Source organism: Camponotus floridanus, unplaced genomic scaffold (genome assembly GCF_003227725.1).
Source record: "Camponotus floridanus strain SB8 unplaced genomic scaffold, Cflo_v7.5 scaffold54, whole genome shotgun sequence".
Lineage (NCBI taxonomy): Eukaryota > Metazoa > Arthropoda > Insecta > Hymenoptera > Formicidae > Camponotus > Camponotus floridanus.
The window spans coordinates 1202594-1223016 of record NW_020229703.1 but is presented as its reverse complement, the minus strand read 5'-3'; the positions used below and the strand labels follow the sequence as shown (position 1 = coordinate 1223016).

The 20423-nt window shown below is 37.8% G+C and overlaps 3 protein-coding genes across 12 annotated transcripts in view; 2 read left to right on the top strand and 1 right to left on the bottom strand.

Annotated features, from left to right (window-relative positions):
- LOC105253989 (unconventional myosin-XVIIIa) overlaps positions 1 to 4688 on the top strand; it is a 45496-nt gene extending 40808 nt beyond the window's left edge. For 5 of the 6 annotated variants that reach the window (XM_011262408.3, XM_020028295.2, XM_011262410.3 and 2 more), the window contains 8 exons: positions 91 to 450; positions 516 to 670; positions 1292 to 1415; positions 1519 to 1973; positions 2076 to 2388; positions 2598 to 2861; positions 3035 to 3372; positions 3542 to 4688. In XM_011262408.3, coding sequence (XP_011260710.1) covers positions 91 to 450; positions 516 to 670; positions 1292 to 1415; positions 1519 to 1973; positions 2076 to 2388; positions 2598 to 2861; positions 3035 to 3372; positions 3542 to 3548 — 2016 coding nt within the window. In that variant the 3' untranslated portion in view covers positions 3549 to 4688. The remainder of the gene's footprint in view (positions 1 to 90; positions 451 to 515; positions 671 to 1291; positions 1416 to 1518; positions 1974 to 2075; positions 2389 to 2597; positions 2862 to 3034; positions 3373 to 3541) is intronic. The other variant, XM_011262415.3, reaches the window with a different exon arrangement.
- LOC105254013 overlaps positions 1 to 20423 on the bottom strand; it is a 54638-nt gene that overhangs the window by 12609 nt on the left and 21606 nt on the right. The window lies entirely within an intron of this gene.
- Positions 11778 to 18003, top strand: LOC105253972 (facilitated trehalose transporter Tret1). 3 transcript variants are annotated; one of them, XM_011262400.3, is made up of 3 exons: positions 11778 to 12403; positions 15068 to 15185; positions 15289 to 18003. In XM_011262400.3, the coding sequence occupies exons 1-3, from the start codon at positions 12386 to 12388 to the stop codon at positions 16710 to 16712; spliced, it is 1560 nt and encodes a 519-aa protein (XP_011260702.1). In that variant the 5' UTR covers positions 11778 to 12385; the 3' UTR covers positions 16713 to 18003. The 3 variants fall into 3 exon arrangements, with proteins under 3 accessions (XP_011260702.1, XP_011260692.1, XP_011260684.1); XM_011262390.3 differs by lacking the exon at positions 11778 to 12403 and adding an exon at positions 12819 to 13278; XM_011262382.3 differs by lacking the exon at positions 11778 to 12403 and adding an exon at positions 13763 to 14248.

Below are 20423 nucleotides of genomic sequence, written 5' to 3'. Positions count from 1 at the left end.
AAGGTTAAGTAATGATGATCCGTGATGTATCTACAATATCGCGTGTCGCATTTGATTTCCTTATGTAAGATACGTGTTTCTCTGTTCAAGCTGAGCGAGATGACTGCAGACTTTGCTGAGGAACATTCTACATCGACATTAGCAGCGGAGAGAATTGATGCCGAAACATCGGAGCGTTTGCGACTCGAGCGAGAGTTGCAGGATGTAACTGAAACTAATAAGAATCTTCAGCAAACAACCGAACGGCTGGAGATGGAACTGTTATACGCGAGAGCTGCCGACTTGAACGGAGTAGCTTCTGATGGCGAGGAAGGCGAGGACGGTGGTGTTTACAGGCAACGCTACGAAAATGCTATTCGGGAACTCGAGTTCACGAAGAGGAAAATGGCACAGCAGCACGAGGATGATCTGGAGCAGCTGGTGGGACTCAAGAAGCAGTTGGAGAAGAAGGTATATCAAAAGTTATGCTCATAATCACAAACGAACATCGCCATCATTTTCGCTCTGTCAAACAGTTGGCTGATGCTTACGAAGAAGTAGAGGAGCAACGACAAGTCGTCGGACAATGGAAACGGCGAGTTCAGAAATTGAACGGCGAGATGCATGATCTCAGATTGCTGTTGGAGGAACAGACTGCTAGGAATAATCTCCTCGAGAAAAAACAGCGCAAGTAAGTCTCATTAAGTAAGTCTCTCACGCGTCAACAAAGTTGCAGGCTAAAATAAATTGTGCACTTTGTCGCGCATTGAGAAACAATGTGAGCGCATTTAATTCACTAACTAATGATCGACGAGTCGGTGTCGGGTAGTAGCTCGCTCTATTCTCATTTCATTCGCGGCAACAAGTGTCTCTGGCATCTCGCCAGGCCAGTAACGCCACCCGATCTAACTTGCCAGCATTCAGCGACGCGTCCGGTGCGCCTGCAAATCACGATTGACCGTTCGCGAAGATAGCTTCCTGTTAATCTAAATGCAGCGCGCGTCCGTTGCCGGTTGGAGCCGATCTCGTTATAAGCAACGAAATTGGACTCTCTCCCAAAATCCAGTCCGTTCTTTCTAATACCTATTCTATAACGTTTTAAAATAGTTGATTAATTTTTATGCATTATCATGAATCTAATTGTATATTATAGGTACATATGAGAATATTTTTTTCTGAACTAAACATTGTTAATATCTCCGAAATATCTGTTTAAATTTTTGAATTCTTTACACATCAATAATATAAAATTATTCTGTTGTAATATTACAGTTTTTAAATCTTTTTCATTTAATCATCGTATTAAATTTAGGTTCGATTCGGAAACTCAGAACCTGATGAACGATCTTAGACAAGAGAAAGCACAGCGTGAAAGATTAGCGAGAGAAAAGGAGATTGCGATCGCAGAAAAATTCACAGTGGAACAAAATCTGAGCGTGAGTATATTTTCCTCCTTATTATCTATTTTTTCTCATTTTCCCAGCTTGAAACAGATGAATGCGATATCGCATATATTTGCATATATCATCTTTATAATAGGACGCAAGACTAGAGATTGAACTGAAGGAGGAGAGACTTCGCACGTTGACCCAAGAATTGGAGGAGCTCACTTTCGGTGGAAAAACGGAGGAGGAAGTCGCGCAGCTGAAGAAAGCGAAACACGAGCTAGAGAAACGCACCAAGGATCAAGAAGAGGAGCTGGATGATTTAGCTGGACAGGTGCAGCTGCTCGAACAAGCAAAACTCAGGCTGGAGATGAGCATTGAACAGCAGCGCAAGGAGATGCGCAAGGAGATGCAACAGCGCGACGAGGAATTGGAAGACGTTCGCGGAAATGCGCACAAGAAAGTTAAGGCCCTCGAATCGCAGTTGGAAAACGAGCACGAGGAGAGGACGATTCTTTTGAGGGAAAAGCACGAGTTAGAACGCCGTTTGGTAGCTCTAGAGGAACAAGATCGAGCCGATCGCGCGGCAGAGGCTGAGACTCTGCAGAGGTGAGTATCAAAAACTATGAAATCGCATTTCTATTCATCCAGCTCTGCCATTTGTTCTATCTATGAAATAAAAAATAACAATTCACATGTGTAATGAAACAGACTGAAGAGAGATCTGAAGAGAACAAAGGCTTTACTCAGGGATGCACAGACAATGCTTGAGAGATCCAAAGGAGACTCGACAGGCAAAGCCGCGCTCCGTCAATTGAAAAATCAGTTGGAAGACGCGGAATGCGCTCGAGCAGCGGCAATTAAAGCGAAACAGGCATTGGAACAGGAATTGAATGAAACACAAGCGAGTCTGGAGGAGGCTATGCGACAACGTTCCGAAGCAGAGGAACGAGCCAATGTGGCCAATCGCGAACGCACGGAGCTGTTGTCTCAGTTAGAGGAGAACGAAGAAGAGCTCGCTGAAGTATGCTATTTTATTCCTAGAAGATTAGCAAATTAATAAGTTTGAATAATTAATCATATGTTCGCCAAATGTCATTGTTAAGATTTGTAGAATAATATTGTAATTAAATTAGAATAATATTGTAAATTTATAATTGTGAATTTATAATGTTGACGCGTACGAAAGTTATATGAATGTAAAATGATTTTGCATTTATTATGATTGCAAAGGTCTTAAAGAAATATCGAGCTGCCGTGCAACAAGTTTCCGCGGAACAAAGCCAATTGCAAGAGGCACAGGTGCAAATCGTCGCGCTCGAGGCGGAAAAGTCATCGTTGAAGGATCAATTATCGGAACTGGCACAACGATTAGAATCAGTGGAGCAACTTGGCGATCCTACGGCAAACAGTCTCGCCACGAGACGCTTGGAATTCCGAGCCAAAGAGCTCGAGAGCAAGCTCGAACTGGAACAAACTACAAGAGCACGTTTGGAGGTACTCAAATTAGCAAGTACTTAATTATCAAAAACAATCTATTGAGTCACAGAAAAAAAATTATATAACAATACCGAAAAAAATTAATTCACACATGATTTGTCAAATTAATTTACTCCGAAAAGTTATCTTTAATTAGCTGACATTAATTATTTACTTCTATTTTTTTGCAGACGCAAATAGCACGGTTGAAGGAGAGCGTAGATAAATTACAGACGGAATCAGCCTTACTTAGGACGAAGGAACAGACTGCTCAAGACGCGGCGAGAAGACTGCAACGATCTTTGCGCGACGCGCGCGACGAGGCCAGCGCAGCAATATCGCGCGAACAGGAGGCTTTACGTGCTCGTCGTGACACAGAGAAATCTTTGGAAGCCGCAGAGGCGGAGACCAAAGTAGCTAGAGACGATCTTAGATTGGCGCTACAGAGGATCGACGATTTGCAGAGCGCAATTCAAGGTGAACTCGACTTGGACTGCAGCGAGGAAGCCACCAGCGAGAATAGTGATAGGTAAGAGAAAAAGAATATAATGTATAACATAATATAATCAAAAGTATAAAACAATAATTATAAATATGAGATAACTGAGATTTTGAAATCTGTATTTATATTTGTTAATTCTGAATAATTTTGGCTGTCCAATTTTTTTTTTACAAGAAAAATTTTCTTCTTTTCATAGTGATTGATCCGAGCCGTTATCGGACCTCGAGTCCGATCAAAACGACGAAGGCACGACTGAAACAGGATCAATGGACCAGGTAACGGATGGACTTTCGCATATTGAGACGTCGAGCAAAACGTGAATCCGTATTTAATCCGTATACAACCGAAACCTGTATGAAAGTGACGAGAATAGTAGTCCGGAGAAACGAAAGACTGGTAAAGTGATTGCGAAGGACTGAAATAATTCGAAATCACGATGAATTTTGATCGTGCTGCTTGAACGACGACTGAAGAAGCGTTCTTTTTTCGCTGTCATAGAGAATAAAATCACCGTGAAAGCGAATCAACTAGCGCGGAGGCTAGTTGTTGAATGACGAAATCAAACTTGCGAGTTAAAGTTCGAGCTGTGGGTCAAGCTAAGGTCATTAAATTAATCAACTGTGTGACCACGCACTCTGTCTCTGCGAGCGATGATGAAGTTTTTAGGTGCTAACTATGTATAATTCTCAAAAAAAAAATCTCGATGTCGTGGCTTAACTTTGCACGTCGCATCTGGTCGTGCATCTGCGGTGCTATTATCTTATCCGTTTTTTCTTCTTTTTTTATTTCTTGAACCGTCGACGACAACGACATCGTCCTTTTCCAGTCTTCCACAAAAATTCGAGCCATTTCTTCATAAACGCGAATGCGAATATTGATGAAATTACGCGCATTACAAAAGACGCCGAACAAAAGTCGAAGTATATCCAATGAAAAAAAAGCATTTTTAATACAGATATATTAGAAATCTTGATATTAGAAATCTTTTTATTAGAAAAATATAAATAAGTATTTTTAAACAAATTTTGCGTAGATTAAAACTTTTTTAACATCGCAAAATTTTACTTTTTATAGGATATTCGTACTTTTGTTCGACAACGTAATATACGCCGTACGGATATTTTTTCATGTAGAATTAGCTCGGGAACAATCTTCTACATAGAAAAGGACACACGTTTGTGCTTTTTATTATTTTTGCAATTCTTGCTATTTTCATATTTGTATGAAAAGAAAGGGGCACGACAGAGGAACGCGTGCCACGACTCGAATTAGGGCTTTGGTTTCGTGTAAGGATTCTCGTGTAACTTATTGCTTTGTAAAATGCAGATCTCCTATTTAATTACTCAGAAGTGTTTCTTCATCATCCTGTACATCATAACTATCCTAAATACCTTGAAGTTTAATCGGCAAAACGACGAACGGAAAGTCCGCGAGAAGAAGTCGCCGAAGTAGAAACAAAGGAGACCAGCGCGAGTTGGTTATCAAATTAACTATCACACATAAACCAACCCACGTGTACATACATATACGATCACTCGTCCTCTTTCGACTTTTCTCTTTGAAGAGCTAGACATTGATTTCCCGCGGGACGGGTCCCGCTCGCCAAAGTTCCGAAGTAAAGTTAAGCTCTTTCCCTTCTATTCACCACACTCTCGTTCTCTCTCCTCGTCGCACTCTGTTTCTTCATCACTTCTATAGTCAGACTCTACCTCAGTTAGATGCGTATAAAGCGACGAGCGACAATTAAATTGAGACTAAGTTACTGTCACTTCCGCGACAACAGCGAAGACAACGAGGATGGATGTGCCATTTTGATGACGAAATCCTCCTCTTCCTGAGGTAAGTTCTTCCAAGTTTATTAAACCGTGAAAGTAAAATACGAGGGCCATGATTCGCTCTATAATTTTATTATATTTTTGACAAAAAAATTTGTACACACATACGTACGATATATCGATTATCACGAAACGATTCGAGCGCTTATAATTTTATTTATTTATATAATTTGATCAAAGTTTGCATTAAGTGTATAAATTTTTTTAAGTTTTTATTTTATCAATATTCACTGTCAGTATTGGCAAACAATGATTTCAGTTCGATTACAATATGCCTCTATGGTATATGCAGTATATATGCTCGGCTTAACAGTGTGCGCGTATAATGTATATGTCGCGTATATCACATCAAGGGAGTAAAAATTTAGTCTCGGCATGGCTTCTCATTAGAGATTACGTTATATGCATGACTTCCATTCGCAAGCAACTACACGCTCCGATAAATTACAGTGCCACACTGGGTTAATGCATAAACATGCGTCGAGACCTACGTAATGGTTGCTATTAGCAAATTTGAAAAGAATGCAAAGGCAAATCTAGTTAACGCTTGTTACAAAGAAAATGCGAAATAAGGGAGAATTATCGCGACACAATTCTCATTTCAGTATGCTACATCATTCTGAGATAATTTTAATAAAATAGTTGAAAATGTTGTATAAATATACAGGGTGTACCAGAATACTTAATTGCTATTGCACAATGGAACTGTTCTTCTAAATCTAATATGTGTAGATCAAAATTATTCACATGTTATCTATCTATTTATTTTACTTTCAGTCATTGTTTCGGTGATATCAAATGGAAAATGTTTTTTCATTAAAGTAAATTGTTTTGAAAATGGCTATTTAATAGATATTTAATAGATATTTAATCAATATTTAGTTATCAATATTTAATCATGCATAGTTCTGGTAAAACCTTGAGCAAAATGATCAAATAACGTATATGCTCAAACGCTGCACAAGCTGTGCGCATGCCACTCCTGATTCATGAGTAATCTAAAACGCTATTCGTTAGTTTAAAGCTACTCTCATTAAAAAAGTAATATTCAGACGCAATTTTGCTAAAAGGAAAAGTTGCTTCTTGCACGAACTATCACGATGTGCATCTGCGAATTTTGATACACCCTGTATATATATATATATATATATATATATATATATATATATATATATATATATACATTAATAACATTTACGATTTTTATGAAATCGCGGAAACACGCTTTAAAACAATTTTTTTATCGGCAAATCATAATTTTATTCCTGCTTTTAATGCAAATTTAATTATTAATTATTGTTCTAAAAATTGACGATAAAGCAAAATCTTGCAACTTTACTTGCAGACTGCTCAAAAAATTTAATATCAAAAAATCTAATAATTTGGAAATGTATTACATAAATCCGAAATAGTAAACTCTTTTTTTAAATAAATAATTTGAACGGAACAATTAACTTGACGTTTGCTAATTTATCGTTATATATCTCACAATTAATTTGCACCTATTCACTCGTGAATTGCATAACAGCTATTAATCCGCACATTGAACAGAAAGCAAGAATTGCACGAGCTTATACGGCTTAACATCGCAACATTTTGTAGCTTAGCTTAACGACTGCCAATTCTGTGAGTAAATTATAGATAGTTTGTATAAGTTATTATGGTTTACAACGAGGCTTATAATCAATTCGTTGGATGATGCAAATCGATTTTCTAAATGAAAATTTCACGCTTGTACGAAGATTACAATAACGACAGCTGTGCTAATTATCCTCATATTATTAAAATATCGATTAACATATATAGTATCAGCTGTATGCATTGTGAAGAACAATAAATAATAAGTAAACCATAAATAAATACAGGTTCTTATTCCGTTTCAAATTCTGCGACGGAGTAAACATTTGCATTTTTAAACGAATCAATGTTTTAATTAAATTTTTATACGTTAAAGAGATACCGCTAAGGAGGCACTAACACGAGTTTTTTTTTAAAGAGATACACAAATATTCTGAATAAACTTTTTTAAATAAGCTCTTTAGAAAGCTTCACCAACAATTAATCCTAATTTAAACGATGTAACTTTGAACTAAGTAAAATAGAGTAATAAAATACCTAGAAGCTGTTAGGAAAAACTATATCTTCGTAAATAAGACAATTAAAAATATGAATTTTAATATAAGAGATATATGTGTCTACGCGTAGTCACGACGAAGGCTGACTCTTATTAATCCTTGTTGAGCAATTCACGGGATAAAAAGAAGTTTACGTTAAGATTTTAACGTAATGGATGCAATTTATAAAGTAGCAAAACTTTTACGACTAAAATATTTATAATCACGAATAAATAATAATTAAAAAAAACATAACTTTTATAACATCAATATACTCTACAATGGCAGAGTATCCATTAATAACTTAACGGAATATTTTACAACTGTTATGATTCACGTGACACAAAGTCGATATGGATCAGAGATTATGTACGGCAAGCGTGTTACATATGCGTTACATAGCGCCTCATGAATTTTTCATCGTGAACATGTAACCGTTGGCAGGCCCGTGAAACGTCAAAAGTCATTGCTCTTGTTGGGAGATCAATAAGAGGGTGAAAAATCGCGCGTCTCGAAAAGATTAATGTCTTACATAATCCGGCATCCGTGCTGATTTATTTCGCATAATACGACGTGTAGCGCACTCGTTACAGCGTCATAGTGCTGCAAAACGAACATGACTCATCTGAAACCTGACCAAAGTAAAATTCATACCAATACGAATTTAATCAAATCTGCTTTTATACATTTTTACAAAAAAAAAATGCCATAAAATCTTACAAAAATCTTTTTCAATATCTATTTTTTTTAGATTTGTGGGAAAATATTATTGAACTATTATATATATGTATAAGAAGTTAATAAACACATATATTTCTCTTCCCTTTGCTTATCTCCCATTCTTTGATGTAGAAAAAAAGAAACTTAATGGATGTCTCGCTGCTCCCGACAGATAAATGGATTTATCAGTGCAACTGAGGTAAAAAAAAAATTAAAAGAACGCAAGGGATTGAAACGTCGATATTTCATCGAATTCGTTATACAAGCTTTGGGTGTCACTCTGTATTTCGCGACATAGTGCTTTATATATTCGATACGCAGAGTAACGTACATGGAGAATATATACAACGATAATATGCAAACTACAGGAAAAAATGAATAAAAATAATATTTCAATAAGTTATACGAATATTTATAACATTTCGGACAAACAATCTGTAATTACTCACACAGGAGTTAAATGAAACGCGTCTTTTTTTTCTGTAACATAAATCGTTATAATCGGATTAATCGTTGGACGAAAAATGTTTCAGAATTTTTCACGAATATATGGCGAAAATATAAGGAAATATTTTTGCACTATTTCGATCGGAAGAGTGTTACCACGTTATTTCCCTTGTTCTTTTCCCTTTGCGGAATAACAAAAGCGTAATATTTAGCAAGCGAACAAGCAAATAAACGTACGCTCTTTGACTCGAAGTGCAGGAAAAAGTCAAAAGAGACGGAAGAGGATGGGGTCGATATTTTCACCAAGCTCGTTTCGTTGAGCACAAATGTGCGCGCCGCTTTAAATTTTAATCACACCAAGCGGAGCAGGCACCTCGCAGGCGCACTCGCATTTATAAAGGCGACATAATGAGCGCACGAGCACGGACTCCGGGCGACACCGATTAACCGAGGATTACTTTAATTAACTTTACGTTCGCGGGGGAATGAACGTATCCAGCCGATGCTAGCAAACGGTACCGGTGCGATTTCTTTTCGTCTCGAGGCCGCAGCACGAAACGCGGCGTTAAGATTCGAAGACTCTCTGCTTCGTGCAGAGCAATCAGTTGTGTTAAATAGAAACAGTTAAGATAATGACAATTTACGTGATTACAAGGGACACCGACTGAAGCAATTTGTCGCGAAATGCATTAAGCTTGGTGATTTGCCATTACTTTACTCAAGAAAGAGAGAGAGAGAGCGAGAGAAAGAGAGAAGAGGACAGCTGTTCAGTACGAATTTAGTTCTCTCTCAAGACGAAAATGCGCAAGGTGTCTGTCGCTTAGAAGTAATGAATGAAATAAATCTGAAGGACGGAGCATATATAAGGAAACGATGCGTAAAACTAATGAAAGATGGAACAGATATTATTGTATTGTAACCTGAAGAAGCAACTTAATAAATATTAAAGTTTAGAATTACTTTCGATGGATCGTCGAGACTCATAATATCAGATTTTCAGGATATTATTACATGTTTCAGGAAACAGAAGATTTTAAATCAAGACAACGAAATTGTTCTCGTAATTGTTTGTTAATCATTTAAGAGATTCTTATGAAACCCTGTCATTATCATATCCTTATCTTATTAACGATGGTGGAGGAATCACTTTAAATTCGCGAAAAGACTTTATCTCAAAACAATCAGTTGCGACAGATGAGTGACAGTAATTAGGAAGATAGTATTCATAGTATTTTTAAATTAATTATAATAAATTATAATCGACAATATTTTTAAATTTCAGTGTTCATAAATTTTTTAAATCGATTTAGGATGAGATGATTTTATGTGATATTTGTTTTGCGATATAACTAGCATAAACTGTATCACGATAATAATATTATAATTTGTCTCTGTGAATATTACAATACATAATAAGATATTTGATACATCCGACAATTATTTCATTTAAAAATTTAGAAGCATGCATGTATGTATATTCATATTTATATTAATTAAAGCATAGTCTATATTCAAATTTATCTTTAACTATTTTTAAATATTATGTATAATTATAATCTATGTATAATTATCTATGTATAAATCTATATATAATTATTTAAATCTATATAAATATAGGATATATCAATGATAGCTGTTTAAATTCGGATATATGTGGTTTTCAGTTAAAATGTTTTTAATATTTCAATGAAAAGGCAGTCTGTTTACAGATATAAATTTCTATCACATCGGAATTACTCGTGTATTTACCAATCGAAACCAAAGCTTGCATAGGAATTAATCATGGAACAAGCACAACGTGACGTTCGCTGCTCGTTAATAATATGTCAAGCCTGATCTGTCACTACTCTTATGATTAATTAAGTTGACATACATGTTGAATGACAGTAGTCTTATTAGTTACAAGACATAGTAAATTGCAGTATGACAGCTTTCATACTTATAATTAAAATGTTTGTCATTAATCTTTTTTTTTGCAAAAAGTGTGCACAAACTGTGGATTTTAAATGTACAAACTGTTCAAATAAATAACGATTGTCAATTATAATTATTATAAAAGCAACGCGCGATATTATTATTAAATAAAAACATACGAGTTTCGCTAAAAATCTTTTTTAAGTTTGTTCTTTTAAATTTGCTCTTCTTCAAGATATATTAAATACGAACTTTAGAAGATATTTGCTCTATCAAGTTATACATGTTTTATAATTTAAATTAATTTACCTCTATCAGAGTCAGTTCGATTGCATTTGCGACAGCAACTAAAGGTCAATTTACCTGGTACTTTTGTGTCACATCGAAAGTGTTTCTATGAATCATCAGAGACTACTGCAAAAGCCGCAGCTTTGAAACGTGAGATTATCCTGGATCACGCGTATTCCAAGAGCACCGAAACTCGCTCTGAAACGCAATCAGCTTAACTCTGAAACGCAATAAATCCCTTTGACGCATCCTATATTTGTTGTTCTCGTTATAAAATAACTAACAGCGCACGATTAAGACTCCGAATTAATCAATTAATTTTTTCTTTCATCGATATAAGCCAAAAGATTAACGTTACAGCGTAGCCTTCGGGCCAACTATGAAAGAATACAAAGATAAATTTCGATCTCGCGTTGCTCAAAAGAACAAATATTGTATATACGTGTAATAGTATAACAAGCCAGGGAAAGAAACTGCTATATCTTTCATCTCTCTCAGATGTAATGTGAAAGAACATTCTCTTTTTATGATTCCGCGATTGATCTCGGTTTTAATGATGATAAACGAGATTGGAATAGATCGAGTTGCGAGAGTGGATCGAATGATTCTCGAGACTCATCGCTTGACATCTCTCACCGGCGCTAATTAACAGTTAAATTGCTTGTCGTCGCGGTTTGATTGAGAACGCGAGATAAACCATGACGCGTCTTCACGGATTACATATGCGAGGGCAAACATATGACCTCAACATTGTCGAGATAATGATAAACATGCGAGAGATAAGGGCACAAAAGAGGCATTCTAGGATGCACCTTCTCGTCATGCCTGAACGATGAGTTGTACCCTGAGAGAACAGTAACCGCCTGTTGCTCGTTATCATCGATTAATGAAAGAAGACCCGTGAATCTACTGGTTATCTCTAAAGCTGCCCGTATAATTGTACCGGCATGCAATGAACAATCAACAATCGTATTAAGGCTAATTGGATCACGAGGGCGGTGATGGGTCTGTGCTACAGCTCCGAAGTTAATTATGAAGTAACAGATAAATAGATCTCTTAGATCACGCACATCGATAAGACGCAGCCGACTCTGATGTCGGCTCGATTTCGAATTCTGAAGTCGTCAGTGTCCGTTAGCTGCGAATGGTGGAAACATCAAGAAAACCGAGGCTGCGAGTGATAAATGGCTACTAGTTAATCGCGACCTTCGAGAAACTTTCGCGACGACGCTGATATCAGCAAATATAAAGCCGCGAGAGAAAAAAAACGAAAAGTAATAAAAGCTGACTCAATTAATTTTTTATACTTTCGCTTTACGCGTCAAAGTGTTAAATGCTGCGCGTGATTGCTGCGAACCGGTGATAATAATTTACGCCAACGCGATTTTTTCGGAGTAAATCGTAAAGTAGATATCATAAAATACTGTAAAAAATATAATATAAAACATTACAAAAATACGGAAATTAATAAATCGTTCTTTGAAAAACTGATCGCGCACGAACATTCGATAAACTATAATAATTGTAAGATAAGACCGATTGTGTGATAAGAGCGACGTATGCTCCAAAAAATAAAAGTATCGATACTCGGAGATGGTCTCTGATGAAATTAAGGGCATTCGATAAAACTTGAAGAAAACTACTTGTTGAATTCATTGCATTGAAAGCTGCAGCTCCGGAATCGCCAGGAAAAATAGGACAGCCGTTCCATTCCCATCTCACATGGCTACGATCGCAAATGTAAGCGACACAGTTTTGCTCGCGCGCTCTCCGCAGTTGCAATACGTTGCTCCGATTTCTCTTGTTACCGCATAAACAGATGAAATCGAAACGTTGCTACCAATCGTTAATTCAATAGTCAAATAATTAATTGACACTTATTATTAATTGTAATCGCATGGCTGCCCCGCGCATATTGAATCAATGATTTTCGATAATTGTTTGTTGGATCAGAGTATTATAGTACGATATTGAATAATAATCCATCATAAATCTTCCTCGAATATTTCTATAGTTTTGTTGGACAAATGCACATGTGCAAATTGCAATGGCAATTGTCACATAATAATCATCGCATTATTAACTTATCAATTACTAACATAATTAATTGTTATTCAGTAATTACATTTTAGCGCGTATTCTTTGTTTGTCAAATTCTCTGGCTTTTCTAATTTAATGAAGGAAATCATTTACATGTTCAACGATCATTTCTTGATACCATTGTCCAATTCTAATCGTAACGTTGCGACAGAGGGATCATCAACCGATAACCTTTGTCTTCTGGCCGATTATAAATATCGCGTTTAATATGGAAATGCGGAACATCTAGAGAATGAGTGGGAAAGAAAGGAAAATATATATGAAGAGAGGCGATCACATGTGTATGTGAAAGCAGATGCGATGACAGCGCCTGCGTATTTTCCGACGTATCTGGTTCCAAAAACACGGTCCAAAGTTAATTCCGATGAAAACATGAAAGTGGTCGCCTCTATCGAATCTGGGACAGAAGAGCTGGTCGATCGTGGCACGTTGTATTTAGATCGCGGGTATTAGTTTAAAGGGACGTTTAAAGGGATCGGAGCGGAGGACACATGACTGAAACAATGGACCCGCTGGTGAGTATCGATCTTCACGATTCGTTCGCTTCGTCGGAATCGAGACACATTGGCATTTCCGAGATTCTTCGTACCGCGTGTCAGATAAAATCCACTTCGGATCTGAGGTTATATCTACGTGTGTGGGCGTGCGCGTGCACGTGAACGAAACGCCGTTATCACGCTTTTATGGAAACGCGCGTGCGCGCACGCGCACGCGATGCACGGATGTCGTATATCTATTCGCAAACGTTCTTGACATTTTTTTCCACTTTTTTACTCGATTGTAAATCGAGTAAAAAAAAATGGAAAGAGAAAATCGCGCGAAAAGGTTGATGAGCCTCCATTAGCGAAAGTATTCGGAGCATCTTATGATTCTGAAAAGATCCCACTCATATACGTCGCTTCTCTAAATAAAAAAAACGGAACGTATACACACGAGATTCCTAATTATACTTTGTAAAATTTAATCCACGTATCACATTTCAAGATTATTACTCTCAGCGAATTAAACTCGCTAAAGTTGTAGAGCTATTCATCAACGCAGAGCGTTGCGTATCAAAGCAATATTTGAAACCGCTCGTGCGAACCAGGAAATTCAATCCTCCATATTCATTCAAATGAAAAAAATATTTGTCTAAATATGATCCGGTTCTAACGAATCTTTCAAATATACACATGAGTCGGACGAATAAAAAAACCTTGAGGCGGAATGATTCAGCATAGAATGAAGACAGCGCTCATTGACCTCCATCGGCGCATCGCGTAACGAGTCTTGTGCGCTTTGTGCATTCTCTATATTACGTGCATTAGATACACGTATACACGTCGGTATAATTGTGATGTCGGCATGCGATCGGGAAATAAACTAGAGACAGTCCGTCTCGTGGCGAGGCCAAAAATGGATGCTCCATTCGATGCCGCTTCCCGATACCTTGCGGGCAAATGCGTGCGATGGCTCCGAAAAGCCACGAGGAGCGCAAACACGTTGGTGAGTAGCAACGGAACGAAAGCCAAGACATGTTCACCATTTGCCTCGCTCGCTTTCCTGGCCTCGCCGATGTTCTCGCGTGCACCAAACTATCGCGATAAGTCGCGTGTGGCTGCCGTTACGACTGATGAGATCCTGTCGTAGATTGCGTCGCCGACCAACACGCGAACACGCAGAAGAGTGACGTATCGCTTCGAAAATAGTAGCGCGCATGTGCATTCGATCAGTAGTGATCTTACGATGGCGCTTTATTCAATCGGAGAGTAAGAAACCTATGTAAAATCGTGTGTTGTGAATGTTTGCTTGTCTACCTGGCAATTAAAACAAATTTTTTCTCCAGGAGAGCCGACTGTTGATGAAATCGAGAATAATTTTTCCACAGTTTGACGTAGTTTGCGTAGTTTATTTGATCCCCGCGATATGTTCGAGTTCTTCGAGAGAAGAACGCGGTTTTCATTTAATTCTTTGCACACCACATTAATCATTATCACCTGTTGCTTCTCACTTCGGGAAAGAATTTCTGCATTCCATCACGCTCAAGAAGATCCATTCGCGAGTCTCATTTCTCCCGATTTGAAAATAACATTTGAGCTCACTCACGGAATTTCATAAATCATATTGGCAGTAGAAGAGTAATTGATTGATTTATTTGTAACTGCGGCTGCCAACAAGATTTATAATGTAAAATAATAGTGTCTATCTTTGCTAAGCAGGAAAAAAGAGCTACGTTATTTATGTTACTAAGTAGCTATAAGCCTCATCTAGCAGCGTTTCCGACTGAAAATAAGATCAATATTTCAATATTTATCTTTATTGTAGATTGGTGCATTAAAGGAAGATGGCCCACGAGAAGAAATGACGCAAGCCTCGTCTTCTCAAGATAAGCATTACTACAGCAAACGCACACAATGGAGGCAATGGCTAGCATGTATATCAGGTTTGCGTCATATTTCAGAGACATCGCGCATTTAAAAGTGACACGTGACAATCAATTGTTTAATCAACGCGTCATTAATCTTCCATCAATCTTCATTTTGCAGCAACTCTATCCATGGTAGCGGTCGGTACTGTTTACGGATGGACCACTGCCTCTCTCTCACGACTCACGGACGGTGCCAGCGACGTTCCAGTGAAGATCACCCAGGATGAAAGTTCGTGGATCGTATCGCTGACGGTGATCGGCTCGATGATCGGTCCGTTTCTCGGAGCGGGTCTCGCCGATCGATATGGCCGCAAGAAAGCTCTTCTGTTTGCCAGCGGTTTCTTCATCGTCGGCTGGACAGTCGTCTTCTTCGCCCAGAGCGTCGAGGCTCTCTACGTTTCGAGGATAATCCTGGGCATCGGCGTGGGTATGGCGTACACCGCCAATCCGATGTACGTATCGGAAGTAGCCGACGTCGATATCAGGGGCGCCCTCGGCACTTTGATCTCCATGAATGTGTTCACCGGCTCTTTACTGACGTGCTGTATCAGCCCCTGGGTGTCTTATCAGGTTTTAGCGGCTATACAACTCGCGATACCCATCCTTTTCGTGGTGTGTTTTTCCTTCTTTCCAGAGACTCCCGCCTTTCTCGCGGCGAGGGGTCGCAGAGCGGAAGCCACTAGATCCCTGGCATTCTTCAAAGGAATCCGCGATCGTGACGAGGCTAGAAGAGAACTGGAGTATGCTCTGCGCAACAATTTCCTCGGGGACGTTTGCGATAATATCCCGACGACTGGTCCCGGAGCACGAACGGAACCGGTTAAGCGCAACTGGATTGTCAAGTTGAAGCTAATGCTGTTGCCCAGCAATATCCGTGCCCTCGGTATCGTGCTCGGTCTCATCATGGCGCAACAACTAAGCGGAAACTTCAGTACTATGCAGTATCTCGAAGTACTCTTCAAGAAGGTGGCCGTCGGCATCGATTCCAATATGGCTACGGTACTCGTCCTCGCAGTCGGCCTCATCTCATCCGGATTATCAACCGCAACCGTCGAGGGCGCGGGCAGACGTCCATTGTTGATTGCTTCCACCCTAGGCTCCTCCGTTACCCTTATGATTCTTGCGATATACCTCACGTTGGACGGACAAGGCATCGATATGTCCGCAGCGAATCTTCTGCCGGTCATCGACGTGATCGCCTTTCAGATAGTCTTCCAGTTCGGATTAGGTACGCTGCCGAGCGCATTGATCGGTGAATTGTTTCCCACCGAGGTAAAGGCATTGGCCGGCGCCATCGTCACCATCTTCGACGGGGTGCTTGGCTTCGCTGTCTCAAAGCTATACCAGGTGATCGGCGACTCTCTGGGTGCCGACATCGTTTATTATTTCTTCGCAGGTTCATGTTTATGTGCGTTCATAATGGTATTTTTCGGCGTACCCGAGACCAAGGGCCGGACGTTCCGTGAAATTCAGGAACTCCTGAGGGGTGACAAGAAGATGGAGGACGTAGAAAGTTCACAGAGTCGAAATAACGTGGGGTGACAGAGAGAGCCGTGTCGCGTTCCATTCTGGGCGCGGCGCAAACTTGCTCATCCAACATCATCGAACGTTTTATTTGAACGACGAATCTTGAAACGGCGACTACTTACCCTTACTTGTATATATATAGTACTTTTATACGCGACCAGAAGCGAGTCGCTGAATCATTTTTGCTTCGCGGCTCGCGTTGTTCACGATTTTTCTCGTACTCGCTTTCGGGAAATAAAGAATTTATTAAATTCATTGTTGCTACATGTATAAATCCGTGCCTACCCAGATGTGTTGTTTGTATTCTCTCAAATGCAAGTATTTTCACGATTATGAGTTCTCGTTATGAATTTCACGCTTTATTTATTAAAATACTGCTACAAGGAACGCTATCTTTATATACGGCTCCTCTTTCTTATTTTCTTTTCTTTTCTCACGCGAAATGTTACGCGGGTGGGATATTTAACGAGACGTCAGACTTCAGAGTTGTTTCTCGTGCACATACAAGATAAAATATTTAAGTAAGGGAAACTGAGAGAGAGAGAGAGAGAGAAAGGAAAATGAAAATAAAAAAGACTGGCAAGTAAAAATTTCGCGTAAACGCTGTATCTTTTATACAGAAGCGTAGAAATCATAGAAGTGGCGGTTAAACATTGAGATGAAGAGAGAGAAAAAGGCTGAAAAATCGTACAAATGTTTTGTGATAAAAAAAGATTTCATCCAGACAAGCATGCTTTAATATTTTCACAGTCTCTAATTAATTTATAAAGTAATATTTTCGTATGTTTATGTATGTTTTCGTATACTTTACGTATTGCTTCTCTATCGCAATTTAAATATAATTCTCATGTATTCTTTCTTTTTTTTTGAATAATAAAATCAGTAAAAGCAATTCGGGGCAATCATATCTGTGATATTGTTATAAAGAGACTGATAGAAAATATATGTCCGTAGCTATAAAAAATATTCGTAAATGTAAGGCAATCTTCGCGCAATGCTTTTTGCTGGATTAGTAAAAGTCGTAAAAATTTCAATTTGTGAAATATCCAGTATATGAGGATTTTACAGACAACTCTAGTTTTTCTCTCTCTCGTACGCGGTTGAAGATAAAATATAAAAACAACAGATGCGAATTCGCGTATCCTAAAACAAAGAATAGTTAGCTCTATCAGTTTTCAAATACATTTTCTCTACACATAGAAACATTAAAGGCGCATGTACATTTCTTCGTATATATTTGTATAAGAAAGGAATATTTTAATGTTACAATTTTTGTGCAATAAATTACAGAGATTAATCCTTTGAATTGGCTTCAATGCTTTTCACGTTAAAGTAAAATCAATATTTTTTACATCAAGACAAACTCTAAAGTTGAGAAAAAATTAATTAAAAATTGAAAGAGATTAAAAAATTGAGATAAAAGTGGAGCAAGTGGATAAAATCAAATGATAATGTTCTTAAAAAATAAAAAAAAACTTATGTTCTATTCTTATGATATTATCTATTCTTATGATATCTATTCTGAATTTTCATTTCCTCTTTTATACATCAATGAAACTATATAAACAGTATAGCTGAGAGAGAGAAAGAGGAAGAGAGGACAGACATTACTATTTATATTTCCCTATATTCTATATTTAACTATCGCTATTTTTGAAGTTGTGATATACAATTGTCTATTCTTTAGATAGAAAAAATTGAAAAGAAAAAAGACACCACAAAAAATTATATTGCAAAATTATACCGTCAAGAAATTTCAAATAAAAAAAGCGCCCGTATGATACAATTAAGCTACGATGAAACAAGTGCAAAGTGTATATTTGCCCGGGAAAGAAGTAAAACCTACTTCGGTAAATTGAAGAGAATAATTTCTCTCATCGCATCCCCAGAAGAGAAACGATGACAAGGAATCATAAATGTGGGTGTGGAATAGTTCGATAGAAAGCAGAAAACCTCGCGTACACTTTCCGTATTGCAAGAGAACCCGTATAAATCGAGATAACGCAATTGTTGCAGCCGGTGCTCTTACGATGATGGCATGCAGGAGATGACTTCATTTTAAAATGGACCATGTCTAGATCGATTCAATGTGCCGTATCAGAAGGAACGTATTATTAAATTTCAATTTTTATAATATCTCATAAACGTCGATCACAAATAAAATCATGATATTACTGCAGATAATGAGTTTTGATCTGAAAAATCAACGAATAGAATAAAAAGTAAATTATAGAAACACATTCATGAGTCTTGTGCATTGCAAATTTATTGAAAATCGCGTTTTGAATTTTATCGCTAGGGTACCTCTCTGTTCATCTTTTATTCACCCCTATTCTACCTTTTCCTATCTCTCGCGTTTTAAGCCAGCAGTCTTCTACGTACGCATGATATCATTATTATCTTGACAAATAAATTTACGTATGTATTTGATCATGCATATATATTGAATGCATATATACAATGTATTTTGGTTTAAATGTATACACTCAATTATTTTTTAGTAATAGAATTCTAAAAATATGTTTCGAATAAAAATTTTTGTTTAATAAAATCTATAAAATATATTACTTAAATGAAAATTTTAAATTATTTTTTTAAATATTATTTTAATGTGCATAATGTGCATAACAGTTTTATTTTTTTAAATAGAAAAATACATCTATTTTATTACAGTTTTGTAAGGCATTTTATGATAAATTCGATGATACAGTAAAATGAGATTTTCAATAGTTTATAAGGTATCGTCTCTTACTTTACTTTTACACATGAGTGGGAAAACAAGATAGTACCAATCAAAATTGTCGTGGATAATATTAAAAAAAATAATTTAAAATTTTTGTTTTGTTAAATCACATACATACAGACATACATTATACAGATTTTTTTAAACGAATATCTTTTATTTAAATAATTTTTTGTAATTCTATAATTGTAAAAAATTGAGTGCATATACTATAAAATAAACACGCTATATGAATCCCGATATGTGTATAAAATAATGCATTGAAGCATTAATGCATTCTATATGTACATCAAAGACCGCGGCCGCATTGTACCGCGCGCATATCAATGCATCTGTTGTTCCCGAGGAAACAATGAAGGGAAAACCCGGAAAACTCGTCCGGTCTTCGGTACTTGCGCCGACTTTGGAACGATTTATGCGCTCGATCGCGAACCGCGGCGGCAACGGATTAGAGTGAATTAACGGGTCCCAGGACGTCGTTGAAACCTGCAAACGCCTCCGGTTACGATCGCGCCGGCGATTTTTTCTTCCTTCGTGCTCCATCCCTTTTTTTTTACCGGTTCCGTTCGCTTTGTTCGACCCGTAGCGAGAGCTGTAGTTTTATTTTCGCAGCCGTCGTCGTGCATTGCATCGAGAGGAGCTACCGTACAGCGATGCCAGACAGAGGAGAATACGGCGACACGCTGCGAACGAGCTTGTAAAACGATCCGGATTTTCTCCACGCGTACCAAATGTAACCCGCAGCTCGATGCGGCCTATGTTGTTTCCGAATTTATACCCGTCGATTTTTTTCGTAAACAATACCGCACGGTTGAGCATTTGGCAGAAGTATGAAATATGCATGATATTACGAGAGAGGGGAAAAAAATAAAAGTGTTTGCGGTGAACGAACGGTGGAGAGGAATTACAGAACACGTGCAAATGTGAAAATAGCTCGCAGGTATCACCGCAAACAACGATAACTTTTAATTCGTGCGTTGTAA